This window comes from Fringilla coelebs, assembly GCF_963513975.1.
Source record: "Fringilla coelebs genome assembly, chromosome: 14".
Taxonomy (NCBI): Eukaryota; Metazoa; Chordata; class Aves; order Passeriformes; family Fringillidae; genus Fringilla; species Fringilla coelebs.
The window spans coordinates 9014160-9032779 of record NC_140040.1 but is presented as its reverse complement, the minus strand read 5'-3'; the positions used below and the strand labels follow the sequence as shown (position 1 = coordinate 9032779).

Sequence of the window (18620 nt, the reverse complement as noted above, 5' to 3'; positions counted from 1 at the left end):
AAATAAAAATACTTTAGTGGAAAATTTGGTTCTGCTATGCATCAATTTCACATCAATTCATCACAACTACTACCCCTGTACAATCATTATTTACTGGGGTTCTCTCACTGCTTCTGCAGCTGTACAGAGTGATGGCCTGAAGTAACACTGAGGAGTTTTGCTGCATGTTATTACTACATTTGCACCACTTCTTCCCCAGACTTCATGCCATGAGTTTTTTTTCTGAATTCTTGAAGAGTCTCCTCACAATCCCATCCATGGATCCCTCACTTCAGCATAAAGCCCAGAGACCAGGATCTGCTGAGTAGCTGGTGAATGGCATGGTGAGGGTTTTGTTGTTGTTTTGGTTATTTTGGGGTTTGTTGTTTTTTCAATGTGGTTTTAGTTGGCTTGGATTTTGTGGTTACTTTTAGCTATCCTTTAGCTATGCATCCAGCACATAACTGGACTCAAATCAATGGCCCTATTGCATTACACTACAACTAAAAAGCAGTTTAATGTGAATTACTGAATCAGAGGGTACTAATATTAGCTCTTTTGAGGATTACAGTACACTACAATAATATTCTGAAAGGTGATGGGGAAAATTGCCTGATTTACTATTAAAATTAAAAAAAAACCCCAAGAAACAGAACTACAGGAAGAAATTGAGCTGCTGAAACATTAAACAAGAGGCTAATACTAATAAAATTAAATGAAAATTAAAATGCTGCTCTGCAGACTTTTAAATTATTTGTTTTTAGAAGCATGTACTGATGTTGAGACCAGCTTGTTGAAGCTCATGATATCTCTTAAGAGGCAGGTCTGGTATGAAAAGTGCTTTCACTTAAGTAGCAACATGTGCCCACATGCAATATACACAGCCCATGAAGCCTGAAGGAAAAATTCAGAGGAGAATAAAGCAAGAACTAAAACTTAAACCCTGTTCCTTCCAGACAAGGACACACAAAGACAAAAATCACCCCTTCATTTCAGCATCTCTGATCTGGTTCCCAGAATACCAACATCAATTAGCTGTACACAGATTAAAACCATGCCCAAACCACTGATGATTGTTAAGGGCTCACTTTATGAACGAGCAGAAGCATCGTGCAATAAATCCTTGGGCAGCAGCAGAAAATGAGAAAACAATGTGAAGAAAGGGGAGGAAAAAAGAAAAAAAGGATTAGTTATTGCTCCAGAGATGTAATATTGTCCCATTACAGTAAGTCACCATCTCTTTTTCCCCTGAAGGAATGAATGAGTATAAAATTAGCATTACCACATGTGGGATTCCAAGAACAATTCAAAAGAATTCCTGGTTCCATTATAAGATTTTGAACCTGATCTCATTTGGACAACATCTTCTAAAGAAATCAAAGAGGTGACCAATTTAATAACAGTAACTGATGATCACAGGAGGCTGCAGCAGCAGAATATAGGTTTCACCTTGTGGCAAAATTTCTGTTCCTATAACCATTTAATTGTGCAATACAAACACCAGGAATTGCTCTCCAAATGCAGAAATGAGGAGAAGAGAAAACTGAGCACGAGACACAAAGTCCATGTTCACTGAGCTGAAGATTTAACAAAAGCAAAGGTGCTAGAGGTGGTCACTGACCTGTTCCATGCATGGACAGGTTCAGGCCATGTTTTTCAAATGTCCAATTATACTTATATAGCTAAATATATACTTATATAGCTAAATTTCAATTTAGCAAATAAGCTTCCATACTTAAGGTTTTAATACATCCACCATCTATCCACCAAAACCCCCAGTCAGTAGAAAACAACTAAAAGGCAAAATATCGATGGCTAAACAATAGGATGAATGTTTATTACTTCTCTGGGTATCATGAAAGCCACAAATAATTGAACTTGGTTTGAGCTCTGGAAATATCTGTGGAAGAAAAAGCCCTAAAATACAACAATATGCAGTTTCTTGTTACTGTTTGTCAAAATTCACCACACTTTTTATGTGATAATCTTTTTCCACTGAAAAACTGAGTGTGCAGAGCTGCTTTCAAAACTTAAATGTAATGTTCAAAGAGGAGAGACAACAGGTAGAGCACTGCATCTTCCAAATACTCAAAACTTGGAACATACACATTTAAGCATCTGTTCTCAGTCTACATACATTTGCATACCAGATATCTGGCTCAACAAATTAAAGCTCATTGTCTTCTAAGAAATTAAGAATTATTAAAAAAAGAAATTAAGAAAACATACCATGCCTGAATTTTCCCTATTACCTCTTGCAATATCACTGTTATCCCAGAATATTGAAGGCAAGATTATTGCCTTTTGACACAAATCACTTGTTCACTTGCAGTGGTTTGAGAGCCACAAGTAGGATTTTAGGTCAGAGCTTCCAAGTAGTAGCCAAAAGGGCAGAGTTGGCAGCTGTGTAAGTGCTGTTACCCACAGGAGTTAAATACTCACCAGAACATATCCAATTACCTTTCCTTTTAGCAAATATGTCATTACAAACCATGGATACAGATACAGTATTCTCTGAGACAAAAGGCAGAAGACGTCAAATACATCAAATAAGGGCTGCTGGAAAACAGTGCTTGTAGCTGATGCCTTTTTTTTTTTAAGACTTATCAAGAAGATAAATTTTTGCTCACCTGAGAGCATTCCATCGGTCCATACAGACTGTAGAATGTTACCTATAGTATATTTGCTGTCAATATGGACAGCATGGATAATACAGACTTTCTTTAGTTTGCAATGTAATATAGCTTTAATGAAAGATGCTCCTGCCTGTAACCAAAATAATTAGCAACTGAAACAGCGTTTGACCAAGACATCTGTGTCTCCTTTTGCAAGTCACCACACCCAGCTCACAGCTCTCTCTATTAGAAATCTGCAAATTTCAGTGCTGAAGGTCAAACTCCGACCCTACCAAAAGGCTCCCACCACCAAGTGGCCAGGACTGAAAACTTCTGGTAGCCCGCACTTTCCTGTGGGAGCCCCTTTGCAGCCCCACTCACACTGGGGCTCTGAGGTCTTCAAACTCAAACCCCAAACCCAGACACCAAATCAGTGCTTCCAGATCAGGATTTGTTTATTTAATAAGAAGGAAGGCAAATCGTGTGTTACTCTTCAGTCTGCCAGTTAAAAACACAACATGCAGCTTGCAGTTTTCCAAAAGCTCTTGCTTGCTCAGTTTGGCCTCCACTGGTCAATGTTCAGAGGTCCAAATACCATCTCAAGGAGAGGGCTGCATACTAACCTGGTACCCCTGGAAGAAACTGAGTATCTCCTTCATTCCTGTGTTATATGGCAAGCCCTGCATCCGAACCAAGGCTCCAGGCTGGGGCAGGATGGGAGTGTGGGTGGCAGTGGCAGCAGCTGCCACAGCTCCTGGGGGAGCTGCAATGTACCCCACAGTGGTAGGAGATACTGGAGGGCTGAAAGAGAGAGAGGGAGCAAAATTGTTAGAAAAACCAGTAACTGGTTCTACTACTCAGAATAGGCAGGATGAAACTGAAAACTCAGATTTAAAAAATAATCCAAATACTGCAGAAAAACAAAGAGTTCTGATGTGGACTGTTTTGTGGACTTTCTTAATTTCTCTTCAGCATCTCATGATCTATTTTTAGAGAAGGGAGGGAAGGGAAAACAGCTAACATTTGTAGTTAAAGACATAAGGAGTGGCATTTGTTATTTCACAGGGGAGTAGGAAAAGTAGCTGCAGATGACTTGTTTTAAGATTGTTAATAAAAACACAAAGAAATAAATGGAAGGGGTGTGCCTTAGTATGAAAGGGAGGAAATCACCAAAATCTGGAATTTCTGAGCCTCAAAACAGGGAGTAATTAGCATCTCCATCTCTGGTCAGGGACCATTTAGCCAATTACCAGATACTCAAGCTAGCAAGTGTCACACGAGCCTAGGAGCTATCAGTGAACAAGCTATTTCCACACAACCCCTGTACCAGACTTCAGTGACTCATGCTGATACCATCTCTGGAAGGGAAAAGGTGGAGATTCACTTTGCTTTTACATGTAAAAATGTTCTTTGGTCTCACTGACATACAAAATCAAACCTAGTACACACCTATGATGAGTCTTTCAGCATGAAAACAGCATTGTTAGTAAAAGAACAAACTAAGAGGTGAGGGTAGAGGTGTGGACTGACACAGTTTCTCTTCTGGCCAAGAAATAGAACTGCCTTGGTGACATTGCCTCAGTGCCAAAAAAACCCCTTTTTGGCCAACATTATCACGAGATTCAAGCAGAACCTACAGAGATGAACCCCCTTACAAGGTCACAGAGAAACAGTTAAAATGGTTTCTGCCTCTGTTTCTGAACGTTAAGTTCCCAACACTACCTACACTAGAAGAGCAAATTTAAGAACTGTTCACAGGTGACCACAGAGTCACCTACTGCACTGGGATGAAAGGTCAAGAGGAGCAGTGAAATCTCAGGGTTACCTGGGATAGTAAGCTGTGTAGTTCATGTAAAGCTGAGCAGCTTGGGCTGGGTAGTAGGTAACAGTTGGAGGAGCAGCTGCAGAGGCCTGGGGTGTCCTGGTGGATGGCAGGAGGGCTTGTGGCTGGTAAAGAGCTGCTGCCTCTGCTGGGATCACAGCTGCTGTTTGGAAAGCAGCATAAGCTGGTGGAGAAAGACCTAAAACCAAATCAGGACACAGCAACAAACAGCAATCAGAATGGAGAAGTCTCAGATGAGTAATCCCTCTCCTACAGCAATGTGATTAAAACCATCTGGGCATGACTGATGAACACTTGAGCAAAGATGCTCTCTAGCTCTCCCCTGGAGACCTTTGCTACATTGCCATGAATAACAACCAGGGCATAGGGAATGAGTAATTCCTAAAAGTTCACAGCTCCTGGATCTGAGCAGCCTTGTCTATATGTAAATGGAAAGTAGGGAACTTCAGAGTTAATAAAAGAAAGCATAAAGCCATGTGCATAGAGAAAGCAGGCGTGCACACCAACACACCCTGGTGTTTTCTAACAGAAGTTGTACTCTGTGGGGCAAAAGCACCATAACACTGCCTGGACATCCACATGGGTGCACACATGGGCATCCATAACTACTGACCATGAGACTTCATGTATAGGCTTCCTGAGACTTCAAAAAGTATTTTTAGGATATAACAAATGGAAGGGAGAATACCCCACTAGATCACTAGTCTGAGGCATTTTGATGGACAAATACCTAATTTGTATAGGAACAATAAAGGTGGCTTGGTGTGCAGTCAAATTGGTTTTATATACTATATTTGGCAGCTTTTTACTATTTTGCAAATACATATCAGTATCTGCTTTGTGATTTGATAGTGAGACTAATTAGAACAATACAATAAAATTCCATTATAGCTCCTCAGTAAGGTTCACTGTAATCTTAAAATAGAAAAATTAAAAGCCATCCAACTTCACCACTCTATGGTTGGTTAGTATATCATCCCAGTGGGTGTTTTCCTTCAAAAATAAGCCCAAAGAGTACCTTCTCAATGCTCTGAGGCAGGATAGCAAGAGCACTCATCAGCAGCTGGAATATAGAACTTCTCCCCATTTTAAAAATCCCTCTCATTCCAAGTAGGTTTCACTACAGGCAAGTCTACTGCAGAGCTCAGAAGAACAGTACACCCATAAAAAGCAAAGTGTGCAACAATTTCACTGGCAAGGCCTTGCTGCCCTCTACTCACCACCAAAAATACAATAAAAATGCCTCTGATCAGTCCCATTATTGCCCAAAGGGAACAATTCCAATCTTAGCATGTACACAGATGGATGATTATTGATCATGGCAAAACCCGAGTCAAAAGGTGAAAGGCCACAAAGCTTCAGCACCTACCACATATCAGCCTTTAGCAGCAGAGAGCAGAAGAATTGGAGACTTACATGGTAACTTACATGGCGGTGGGGATAAGCCACTACGATTTAAAGTGCCACCCATTAAAACAAAGTTCATCTCCTCTCCAGAACACTGGAATACTTCCACATAACGGTCCTTCATCATTTTTTTGTGACATTTTTGAGCCACCATAAAGGCTTTGTCAGCAGATTTCATTTGGATAAAAGCATCACCTGATGGTCGTCCCTAAGGAAAGTGGGGAGGTAATTGTAGGTCAATCTGTTATGAAATCACCCAGATCACAAGAAATGCAGAAAGGACTAAGATCAAACATCTACTGGAAGCCTGTATCCTTATTCCTTTTCTGGAATGAGTGACTCACAACTCAACAATTCTATTTAGGAGCAGAAAAATCAGGACTCATGCAACAAGTGCCCAGTTAACACAATGCTACTTCAGTCCTCTGCAGAAAGAAACAGAATCATGTAGCATGGAAAAAATCTGGAGGTCTCTCATCCAAAAGCTGTTCAAAGCAGGACTAACTTTCAGTTTACGTCAGGCCACTCAAGGCCTTCTCCACCTGAAACCTGAGCATCTCCAGGGGTGAAGGTTCCATATCACTGCTGGGAACCTGTTCAGGTGCTTAGCCAATTTCTCATTGTGATTTTATTTTTTCTTTTTTCCAGCAACTGGAACGGGGTTCTTTGGATGTAGTTTATTCACATTGTCTCTTATTCTTTTGCTGTGAAGCTCTAGGAAGAGCCTGGCTTTGCCTTTCCTACAACTACTTTCGAGGTAATAGTACAAGAGCATAAAGTTCCAGATCCTTTAGTAAAGTCCACAGCTGCATTGGAAGTTGATTTCCAGGTCTGATTTTCTGCAATCTGACAGATATACAGATATACCTGTCTGCATAAAATACAAAAAACTTCTTAACCAAAAAAATACACACACACACACAAAAAAAAGCCCTGAACAAATATAGTAGATCTCTCATTTGTTTTCTTTAATACCTCAGTATTTCTGTCATTAAGAACTTACTTTTAACACAACAGGGAAAATATATCTCTGTGATCACAACAAAATGTAAAATACACTCAAACCACAATTTTTAATTATCTACTCTCTTTAAAGCCTGAGCAACTGCTAATCGAGTTAGAAAAACCTCTTTTTGACACAAAGAGCACTCAAACAACACAGTAGGAACCCTGAAACTGACAGAGCAGCTATGCCATCTAAAGGAGAGATTTCTGTTGTGTATCTCCAGCCTCTGGCTGAAAACAGCCTCCGGGATAAGGTTATCATTGAAAGAACAAGCTTCATCTTCCCCAGGCTGATGCATATATACATACAGAGAGAGAAAAGCAAGGGTGTATGTAAAAGGGGAAGAGAAATGAAGCAAAGACAGACAAAGAGAACATTTTATTTTCCCAAGGCTGGAGAAGACTAAAGCCAAGACCAGGTAAGCTGCCCTGACTTCAAACCTGTTCAGTCTATGCAAATTTACTCCTCCCACGCAAAATGCTCTTACCTGCTGATTAAGGACCATGTGAACTCCATGGGGCTTGATATCCCCCGTGGCATCTCCCATAAATTCCAAGATGTCATCGATGCCAGCAGTGTAGGGAAGACCCCTGAGCCGCACGCAGTCGCGGACGCTGCCCGTGGCAATGGTGTACGGTGGGGGGATGACCGGAATGATGGGAGTTGGAAGAGTTGAAATAAGAGGTGTTGACATGTATCTATTAAGTACCTGTTGGCAAAAAACCCACAGCAATGCAGATTTGCAATCATCTGTCTGAGCACAGACTATTTCCAACAAACCCTTCTTATACTAAGTTATTGCAGTTAGTTTCCTGTTGGGCATTTGAAAGTTTTAAACTCAGAAAAGGAGAGGGGAAGGCTAACAAATTCAATTTGCCAGACCCCAATAACAGACTTTTCTCATGTCAATATAAAAAAAGTTAAAAGTCAATTACTGTTTATAGTATCTCAAAAAGGAACATCTGAAACCACATCTGCGCTAATAAACTAGTATTGCCACATACTTAGTTAAATCAGGATAAATTAAAACCAGTCATTTTAAAAGAACTGAGACCTGAAATAGCTAGTAAGTAAAAGCACTCATTTTAATTTATTCTAAAACCTGATTGGTTAAGTGAGGGTTCTTATTTGTTTAACCCCAGTGCTCATCTCCAAGTACAGATTTTCTGAGGAAAAAATAAAAATTAAAGATAAGAATATAGGAGACTTTGATCTCAACCTTTTCCCTTGACTTGTTTCCAAATGACAAAGGGATGACACAAGTAGGGGCTTATTGCTGAAAACCACTTTTACTGATTATTATCGCAAATAAACATTCTACTGAAAGAGGTACTAAAAAACAGGTCACAAGTCTTTAGTTTTGTTAAAAGTGATTCAGCTTAGGGAGTTTATTTCAAGAAGCTCCTTGTAATGCCTTTCAGGACAGAAATCTCTCTCAGATGTGTGGAGAATATTGCAATTACTTTGTACTCACACTAAGTAGATGAGAGCTGGCTTTACTTCTCGTAATTACTCAAACAAGTAGCCTGTAATTTCCTAAGAAATAATCTCTTGTCCAAGAAGCAAAAAAGTTTGGGTGTCAGCCTAGACAGCTGTCATAGAGGAAGAAGCAATTACATATTGGTAGAATATAATTTATATCCAGGACTCCCTAAAAAACATGGAAGCAGAGACTTGGTTGCTGTGACAGAGTGATTTTGTTCCTTAGAGGGTTTTGCTTCCTTCTCTCTCAGGACAGAAGCTGTGGGGGAGGGGGAAATGCCACTTCCCAATCTTCACAGCACACAATTTCCTGGCTGTTGTAATATCCATATCACAGTAGCAGCAATGATCTACAAGTCTGGATATTCTTTCCCTTGTCCCATCCCTTCTACAGAAAGATTTCACCTGTCACATAAATTGCACAGTAACTGTATTATACTTTCATAGCCAGTGGTTATGCAAAGACCAGACCAAATCTAATAGTGGTTCCCCCTGGAGCCACCAGTATAGAAATATTCTGTGTCAGGAAGAAAAATACAATATCTGATGTTTTGCACAGGGACAAGCTGGGGGTGACAAAATAAAATGGTTTTACCAGTTTAAGGAGGTAATGATAGGAACTGGTGAAGGATAGGGGAAAAGGAAATATATCACCTCAGGAAAAAAAAATTCACTTCCTTTCACCAAAAAAATCAGATATATCCTCTTGATTCTTACTTTCCAAGAAAGCAGTTGCTCATTTCATACATCCAGATTTGGATTTAATATTAGAAATTCTGTACATGGAGACTAGCATTTAAAGACAATACTGCAGATTTTCAAAAAGACTTACTACAATACTATCAATCTACTATATTTTTAGAATTATTTTTGTGATTTCAGTCAACCTTTAAGGAGAAGAAAAACATGCAATGATTTTCACTTTATAGTCTGAAGAATGGTAAAAAAAAACCTCCCAAGCAGAAGCAGCTTTAAAAAACCCTAAAACAAACACCCTCTCCCCAACCAAAGCAAAACCAGTGCTGCACAATTTTCCCTGCCCATTAGGAAATACGTATTGACCTTTCTTGACATTTTTCATATAATACATGTTCATGGTTCTCTACAACATATTTGTGTGCAAATGTTAGAAGAAATGTTTCAACTGTTCAGCTTTGAGTCTCACAACCAATTGTTACAACCTGTTGGACCTCTGCTGCTGTGCTCCTGAAGAGTTCAATGTAACGTTTTCCAAGTATTTCCTTGTGCTTTTTAAGTGCATTCTGTGCATATTCTTCACAGGAAAATAACACAAATGCGTCTCCTGTGGGCCTGCCATCTGGGTACTTGACAAAGAGAAGTCCCTCTTTCCCTCCTGTGACTGGGCACTCCGGCCCCAGGAACCCCAGGACATCTTCCTGGGTAGCAGTGAATGGAAGGCCTCTCATCCTGATGATAACTTGATTCTCCTTGGATAAGAACTGGGCCACTTCATTGGAGGTGCCTGGCAGAGAGATAACAGCACATGCTCAGCCAAGAACATATGGTCAGTGCTGGGCACCCAGATCCAGGGGATGCAGAGGCAGCAGGGAAGCACTAAGGAATAATACAGTAGGTAAGCAGCCAGCAACAAACCCAGACAAGAGCCAAAACACTACTAACTCTCAGCGATCTGTTTTGAGGGGAAAACCTCTTCATCTGCAAGTGCTTCATATTTTAATGAAATTGAAGCAAAGATGAGATTAGTGTGAATTAATACAAGATACACAGATGCTCCCACTGCAAAGGGTGGTCTTCCTCCCAAGAAGGAGGGAAGTCTGGGAACATCACAACTCAAATGCTCATAGATCAATCTCAACCATGTGAAAACAGAACTTGACAGGGTCAAATATCCTTGGAAGGCAAAATAGGAAAAGCTACTTCATTATCCATTTGCATCCTCAGTCAAAGAAAAAAAAAAGAACTTTAACAACATTCCTGTGAATTGAAGTAATCACATTGAATTCCAGCATCACTTACCTCCTGCAATTTTTAAGAATTCTTCCCCAGTTGCTTTGTAAACCTTGAAAGAAAGGACAAAAAAATCCACGTGAGAATCACAATGTTCAGCTTTAAACCACACACACACTTTCACAAGCAAGAGAATTGTGTTTTGGTACTTTGAGCAAAACAGAAGTGCAGTTTGGTTTTAAATGAGAACATAGCCTAAAATATTCAGGTTTCTCTCCAAAGATTTGTTTCAAGTCACAACTTTTTACCTCAATGTATCTGCTACCCATGTGATGCTTGTGCCTTTCCAGGGCAAGGTCTCTCTGTTCAGAATTGACAAACCGAACCAAAGCCTCCCCGTTTCTTCTTCCTTGGGAATTCAGGCAAAGAGCCACACCACCTCTGGAAGGTAAAGCCAACAAATATAAGCTTAGCCTGAATCTTTAATACATTTAATAAATAACTGTGTAAGAATAGAAAAGGAATCAGACTTAAACATGAAGATTACAGATTGGAAAAGAAATTGCTACTATCCACAATTTAATTTTTGCTGTAACACAATTATACTTTAAAATCTGCTTCATGGATCTCATGTTGTTCACCACTTTCTCAACTCCCATAAAGTTGCAAATTTGTCCTTCCTATTATCTCAAAGAAGCACATTTGAAATTCCTCATCACTCTAAATTAAAATAAAAATATTTTCTCATTGTTGGAGATCTGGAATATGTATTAAGTGACAGGCATGCTAAGTAACCTCACTCTCTTCATATATATGTATACACATAATTCTATACATAGGTATACATATGAATCATAGGAAAATTTATTCCAAACAGTACTTAGAAGTTTCTGAATGTGGCCTGTTTAGGAGGTATAGAAGAATAATAAGTCAGCACAAAATTAAAGCTTTTTTCATATCTTGGCCTCTGCTTCTCCCTTTTGATACTAGCAATAAATGAATGTATATTGGTTTTCAATTGATCTGTCTCTTTTCCTCTTCACACATTTTGAAACTTTTTCTTGCACCCCTAAGGCTGGTAAACCTGTTCAGCTGTCATGGCCACAGCGTGGGAAGGGGTCAAGTGGGGAAAGACTGAAAGACTCCAGTGGGGAGAGGGGGGGATGTATGTAAAACAAATATTAAAGGAACTTGCTATTAAAGGCAAAGTGATAAAGCAAGGCAAATTCTCCTTATTTTACTTGGCAATGTTGAGTCCTTTGAAAAATCGAGCGATATCCTGGTCTGAAGACTGCCATGGCAAACCTCTGGCACGTATCACTGTCTCACTGTCCACACTTTCAGATTTACTACTGCACAGAAAGAAAAAAGACAAAGTAAGCTTTCATCCAGGTTTTCCAATATTTTACCAAACTTCAGATTGCAACTGATTGAATTGTAAATTGGGAGCATATTTTCTATTGAGACTCTTCTATCTCCAATATTCCTTTCAATAAAGAGAGGGAAGATAACTTGGATAATTCCTTCACATCTCCAACACTGTAGATGCACTATGTTGTCACCATGTTGAAGTTCCTTAAATAAAGAATAGGAAAACTGCCCCACTGTAAAGGAGGCAGTTCCTATTTTCCTATAACGAGGAACTGAATTAATTTTATTTGAAAGATCTAGCATTCCAAGCAACACAAATCACTTATGCCTCAGACATTTCGGTCTGGTTGTTGATATACATTTGTAAAGAATGAGCCATCCTGTTCCTTCCTCCCTGAACCCAACACCCCATTCAGCAAGCAAAACCACTTTGGGAAGCGCCACACAGCTCAGCTCATGTGAGGTGCACTGGCCATCAGCCCTGTTGACTTAGGGAAAGTTCACAAATATTTCTTCACCCTGGGAAAGATAAGCCAGCCTCGATGCCATGCAAAAACAGAAGCAAGAGAACAAAGAGCATTTAACTTGCAGTGACTTTAAAGAGATGGGCTAAAGTACAGCATTCATCATGCCAGCCACACTCTGGCTGCACTGCAGTGACTGCTGAGTGCACTGGGCTGTTCTCAGGAGCCAGCCTGCTTTCACATGACCATGGGGAAATATTCACAAACTTTCCTTGCTGTACACAAGACTCATCTTTGTTTGTAAACAACAGAGTTACAAGGGCACTTACCAAGGACCTGTTTCATACTTGTGTTTCACAGTTTCAGGCTCAGTAAATACATGATCTGTGACAAAACAGGAAGTTTAAATATAACCAGAGTCAGAGATTACTTAAGAATGACAGCACCACTGCCAATTCTTTCAGAAAATAAGGATTTCAGCATTCAGTATAAATAGTTAACTTACTACAACCTTCTGAAAGCATGCTGAAAATGATAGCCACCATGGTCTTCACTTGCCACACGCCAAAGTCCTCCTCTGCTTCATCTGTCCCTAAGCCTAGATCTAAACAGGTGATTATAGAAAATAACAGACTTGCACAATCCTTTGTAAACAAGGCATAAGGCTTTCCTGATATTAGCACAGAACTAATAATCAAATGTACTGGTCTTAGTGGGAACATGTGGCTATTAGATATGTTACAGTGTTCATAAACTAGTTTATATTCACTGCAACAGACAACAGTTTGAAAACTATTGAGACCTTACATAATTGCAGTGTTAAGAGTCCAAAAAAGAAAAAGCTAAGTTCCTATCAGTTTAAACATAACTGAACTTCAATCCCACTCAGATGGGCCCCAACAATCCCTCTAATTTGAACTGAGATGTAGAGTATTGTTTGGGTTTTGTTTTTGCTTTATTTTAAACTCAGTGTAGTCAGGATCATGGAAGATAACTATTACCTGCAAACAGTGGAAACCTGCAGGCCAGCTGCTGCTGAAAATGCCCACTGACAGCTCAGCTTTTCCTTTAAGATCAAGTACCAATGCAAGCAATGCTTTTCTTTGGCAGATTTACTAAATATGGTTTGAAATCAATTAGACGCAATTTGGGAAAAAAAAAATTACAAGCAGAGCCACTCCCCTGACACACCCTTAAGCAGACACTCCTATCACTTTACCTGTGAGTTTATAAAACCCACATCTAGTTTTATTCTTCTAAATTCTGTTACAACCACGGAGATAAAACTCAAGGAACTTAACTGATTGTGGGATATCAGCTGCAGCAAAAGGATACATTCTGCCATGGTCTTGATAGTCTGATCTTTCACGGCGGCTGAACTAGGGTAACATGTGTGGAATTCTTTGCGCAGATCATAAAAGGAATAGAAGCAGTCTGACAACAAGAAGTTCTACAAGGAAGGCAAAAATATTTGGTTTGTAGTTGCTATCCCTTTAAATTTCAATTAATACTTTTGAACTGAATGAGGCACTCTCAGAAATCAGGTAGTTCCACGTCACCAGCTTGTTGGTGATGGAGCAGTTTGGTTCCTTTGTAACACAGTTCAAATTCCATAACTCTACAGAACTGGATGTCTAACATGAACAAAGTCAAATGGCCTCTGGGAATCAGACCCATGTAAAACAGCTGGAGAAGATGGCTGGGAAAAAAATATTTTCAATTATCTACGTTTTGCTCTTTAATTCCCATTTTTGACACTATTTTATCTTTTGCGGCTACACTGAAAAGCAGATTTGTACTGAACCATGATGACAAATTTTAAATAAATATTGCCACAGAATACAAAATCTCTTTCAGCAACTTTCAGGAAAAAAACCAACAACTGGCTAGCTCCTTCCATGTCAGCAGCTGTCATTCTTGTGGGGCTCCTGCGGACCCTACTAAGAGAGCAAACTCAAGAGCCACCACCTTTCACAAAGGCAAGGTTCTCCTCCCTGTGCATGACAGGGTGCTCTAAACTCTCCAGGAACTTGGAGCAGAAACTGCTGCCTCATGTGGGAGTAGCAAGCTCCGCTTCCCACTGAATAAATGCAGATGGGGAACCACTGCCAGGCCACACCACCACCTGTGTGCTTACCCTCCACAGGACACTGGTTTAACACAAGCCTAAGCAAAGCAATAGTTCTCCATCACTTCTGCTGAGGTTTGATCTCTACCTCTGTTTCTGCTCCACACACAGAATTCAAAGTATTTGTATTGCTTCTGTCTCTATCCTGTTTTTCCTAATTTTCCTCTTCCTTATGCTCATCTGGGAGTCCAAGTAGTGTGGCTGACTTTCAAGAGCAAGTGCCTAAAAGAACTACTCAGGGCTCAGGCAGGGAGGGGATCATCTTCAATAGTCTTGGGACACTCCAGCTCCCAGGTGGAATTGTATCACTCCCCTCCCAGTGCTGCCTCTCTGCACCAGTTCTGCTCTTGTACCTTCTTGGATGTTTCCGGGTGGAGAACTTGTCGGATGAGTAACTGGCCATCACTGCAGAGTGTGTAAGAGCTCCTGCCAAGTACTTTCAAATCACTGGATACCAGCTGACTAAACTGGAAAATGAAGAGAAAAATTTCATTGTACTGACTGATAATTTCATGTACCTGCCATTACTTCAGCACTTTTTTGAAAAGGAGATGATGTAATTTAACATCTTGTATAAGTTTTTGAAAAAAAACTTGATGGAGAACAGACATGGGCTGATTAAAGAAGGCAAATATACTGCATGCATTTGTGGAACAGCAAACAAGAACACCCAGAATATAGTTTAAAAAAAGACTAATTAGGAAGATATGGCAGAATTATGAGTTCATATGAAAAGTGATCACACTATACTGGTAATATACAGAATCTGGACTAACTATAATTTAAGTTATTAAATATTTGAAAGAACTTTGAAGATAAATCACAATACCGATTTTGCAATACCCTTTCTTCACCTATAGCACCTCTGACTTTTATTATATCCTTATAATTAAGTCACGTCCAAGCTAATTAAGTTCTTGGTACAGAAAAAGTATTATGAATACTAGATTAAAAAAAAATATTCCCAGCTCTAGGATGGCTAATTCCCAGCAGATTAATTCTCAAGAGGAAAGGGCTCCAGTTATCTTATTCAACATTATTTTCCATCCTTAGATAACAGTTTCCAGCCTTTTATTACTCTATACCAGTGTTAAATTCCTAGGTCCTAATAGGTCAGCTAGCATATTATAGTACCTACATGTATCACATCAGTAAGCAGTAGCTTGTTAACTAATTTTCAAGAGGACAAATGTAATTATTCTAAGCTTCCCTCTTGATGCTAAGTCCCTCCCCAGGAAAGCATCACCTCACAAACAAAGCAATTATTACAATCACAATGCAGTAAACACCCACTGCTCTCAGCAACAGCTTTTAACTCCAAAACAACCATCCCCAAAAACAAATTGCAAGTTGACTTGAGACTCAGACAATACCTTTGTGCTGTCTTTTAACCTGTGTATGGGGAGAAAAGAGAGTTGACTTGTTTTATCACAACACATGTGACGTTACATCATTACAGTCTCTGCTCAGGAAAGATGATGTCCTAATGACCTGATCCCACAGCTACACAGAACTCACAGTGTGAACAAGTGTTGCAGCACCTGCAGCCCAAAGGTAAGGCTCCACAAGGGAAAACATGTAATGAACATGATTTAGAAGGAGCAGAGACATGATCACCCAGGCTTTATTTCAAAATAACTGCTCAACCCAATCCAGGCCCTTTTCTAGGCTTGGGCAGCTGACCAGGGTTCCAGTACCATTTTGAGTTCAGACTCCTATAGTACTGGGTACCACACATCAAAACAAGGAACTGAGGGGCAGAGCTGGGTGAGGAGGGGCTCTCAGCTCAGCACCTTGTCTTAAGTTGCTTCATTTGCAGATATATTTACAGATATAGATATGAATATATCTATAAAGTGAAGTTATTTAATAGCAGAGAACATATATCAAACTATAAGAAGGGTGAATATCCTCCCAAAACAAAAACCTTTATGATGCAATTCTCTGCACACTACCAAAACACACAAAAAGAACAAACACACCACACACAGATAAAATAACTAACTAAAAAAATCAACCAACCCAAACTTACAGATTCCCAAAGCCTGTTTCCTCCCAATTGCTCGTACAGGTAGTGGTCCTACCACAAGCTGAAGTCTTGAAGAACCTGAGGCTTTAAAGCCAGTTATTGTTCAAAGATGATTTAGAATCAGAAAATTGAGATCTGGGAGTGCTCAAAATACCTCAGTTGATGTGTAAACATCAGAAAAAGAAGAAAATTCCAGGAGACTCCAGAGGAACCACTTCAGAAAAGTAGTTCTGTGGACAACCACAGTGACAGACCAACAACAAATATTCTCACCACAATAACACACATGAGAATTGCTTTCTTACTAAATGCAGCAACTTATTAGGTTTTTTTTTTTTTGTTTAACTAATGCACATGGTAAAGAGCAAATATTTGTAAAAAGGGATTGGAAATGGTGATAGGAATCAGCCTCCAGAGGGGGTGCACAGAGATTCTTGCTGAAAGGAAGCAGAATCTTACCAATGAACAGCAATAAAACACTCCTCAAACCTTCAACTTTGTACCCTGTGTTACTGGAGATGCTCAAGAGCCAATACAGAGAGTGCAGTTAGGGAGCTATTTTGATCACATACAAGAAGAAATCTAACCCACACAATCTGAAGAAAGCAGCAAATGTAAGCAGCCTCCTGCTGTACATATAAAATGCAAGAACTGTAAACCAAAAAGACGTCATCAAGTTAGAAAACAAAAGGAGAAAAATGTTTGCACAAGGGAGGAAAGTCTCAGGTCAAATGGTGTAAGTCAAGTTAGTAAAAATCAAGACTGTTGCACTGAAATATTCACATTTTGTCCAGGTGGTGTTTCCCACACAACCTACAGCTGAAAAGAAAACAGAGATATTTTCAGAAGCCTGTACTGAGAAGATGCCAGAGTAGTAAAATACTGCATAAGGACACCGATAAGCCCAGAATTCCAACTGTACTGAGGTTTAAAGAACTCCCAAGGATCTGCATTTGTTTTTATTTTTACCAAGTGTAAGTATTTGCACTGCATATTTATTAAACGTCAGTGATAACATTCAACATTGCAAACTCCTTTCCAGTGGAACAATCAACATGTCAAAACAATACTCTACTTTTCTTACCAAATGCCAGCAGCTTAAAAGTGCCTTAGATAAACTGCCACAAGGTTGGCAGGCCTTGCTGGGAGCTTATTTAGAAACTTCTATTTTAAAAACAGCTTGTTTCAAACTTTGGGGTGTACTGCTCTGGAAGAGGGCAAGAAGACTGTGGGAAGAATAGTCAGGAGACATAAGCAACCTTTGTTATTCAAACCAGCTCAACTATGGGGTAGCAGAGTGAAGGGGAAGATTCACTCAGGATCAGAGCACAGGGCAAAATAGCCCCAGAGGAACGACAGATATTTGAGATCAGCCTGAGGTAGCTTCTTTCACCCACAGGAGACGTCTCCTAATTCTGCAGAGGTTGAGTATGAAAGGCATAGCTTTGGACAAGCTCTTGCTGCTATAGATTACACTGGACCCTCAAGTCTTTCAGTCGATAGACACACATAACACATGTGTCAAACCTGTTAAAGCAGCTAGGGCAGATATGTTTGTAAAGCCACATTGTTCAGCACAACAAGCCACGCCAGTTAAGCAATTCAGCATTGCCCAGGAAAAGCCATCTTCAGCCTCCTTTCTTGCACCACAGATTTCAGACAGCATTTCAAAAGACAGCCTCGAATCAGCATCCACCCAAATGGAGCAAGCAAAGGACAAGTTAAGACCAGCACCAGAGTTACGTTACGTTTTTCTGTCTCACATGTTGAACAACCTGTCCGCAACTCTGTCATTTCATAAATTCCATCCCCATCTCCTTCACTCCACTAATAAAATCCATCTCAGCTATTTACCTGCTGTCATTCACCTTCATGCTGCCGTCCAAGCACGCCCCCACTTCAGCAGGCAAAGTTGCCCCACCTTAATGCTGCCCCCACCAAGCTCACACACCCTGTCTGCCCTGCTCCTCTGCTCCTTCCACAGCAGTTACACACTGCTAATTACCTGTTTGCATCTTGCAACCAGCCCTCATTTTGACTGCAAGAACCAGTCAATATATTAGCATCATCCTCCACCTTTCTGGCTTATTCCACCAGATCAGTCTCTCCAGTAAAGCTCTGATGAGTCATTCCTTATTTAAAAGAATATGTTCAATAATTCCACATCAAGATTAAAAACTGAACAGAGGGAAGAGCAAGAATCAAACAAGCTGCTCTGTATACTTGCCTCCACGAAACCTTAAAGAGTTCTTAGAGAAAAGGTGGTGAGAGGGAAGGACAGACTTTGAACACAGGTTTGAAAAACTGGTTAAACTGGATTTTGGTCATGTAGCTGAGAGTACAAAGAGATTGAAGAGACATGTTTTG

At 40.0% G+C, this 18620-nt stretch overlaps 1 protein-coding gene across 1 annotated transcript in view; it reads right to left on the bottom strand.

Moving 5' to 3' along the window:
• The window catches only part of ESRP2 (epithelial splicing regulatory protein 2), a 41020-nt gene that overhangs the window by 7004 nt on the left and 15396 nt on the right, over positions 1–18620 (bottom strand). Inside the window, exons 3-14 of the mRNA XM_084215134.1 lie at positions 14578–14691; positions 13432–13546; positions 12602–12700; positions 12426–12480; positions 11503–11613; positions 10570–10702; positions 10331–10373; positions 9514–9815; positions 7338–7559; positions 5866–6052; positions 4420–4615; positions 3218–3395 (exon numbers count right to left, since the gene is read on the bottom strand). Of these exons, the coding sequence (XP_084071260.1) occupies positions 3218–3395; positions 4420–4615; positions 5866–6052; positions 7338–7559; positions 9514–9815; positions 10331–10373; positions 10570–10702; positions 11503–11613; positions 12426–12480; positions 12602–12700; positions 13432–13546; positions 14578–14691 (1755 nt within the window). The remainder of the gene's footprint in view (positions 1–3217; positions 3396–4419; positions 4616–5865; positions 6053–7337; positions 7560–9513; positions 9816–10330; positions 10374–10569; positions 10703–11502; positions 11614–12425; positions 12481–12601; positions 12701–13431; positions 13547–14577; positions 14692–18620) is intronic.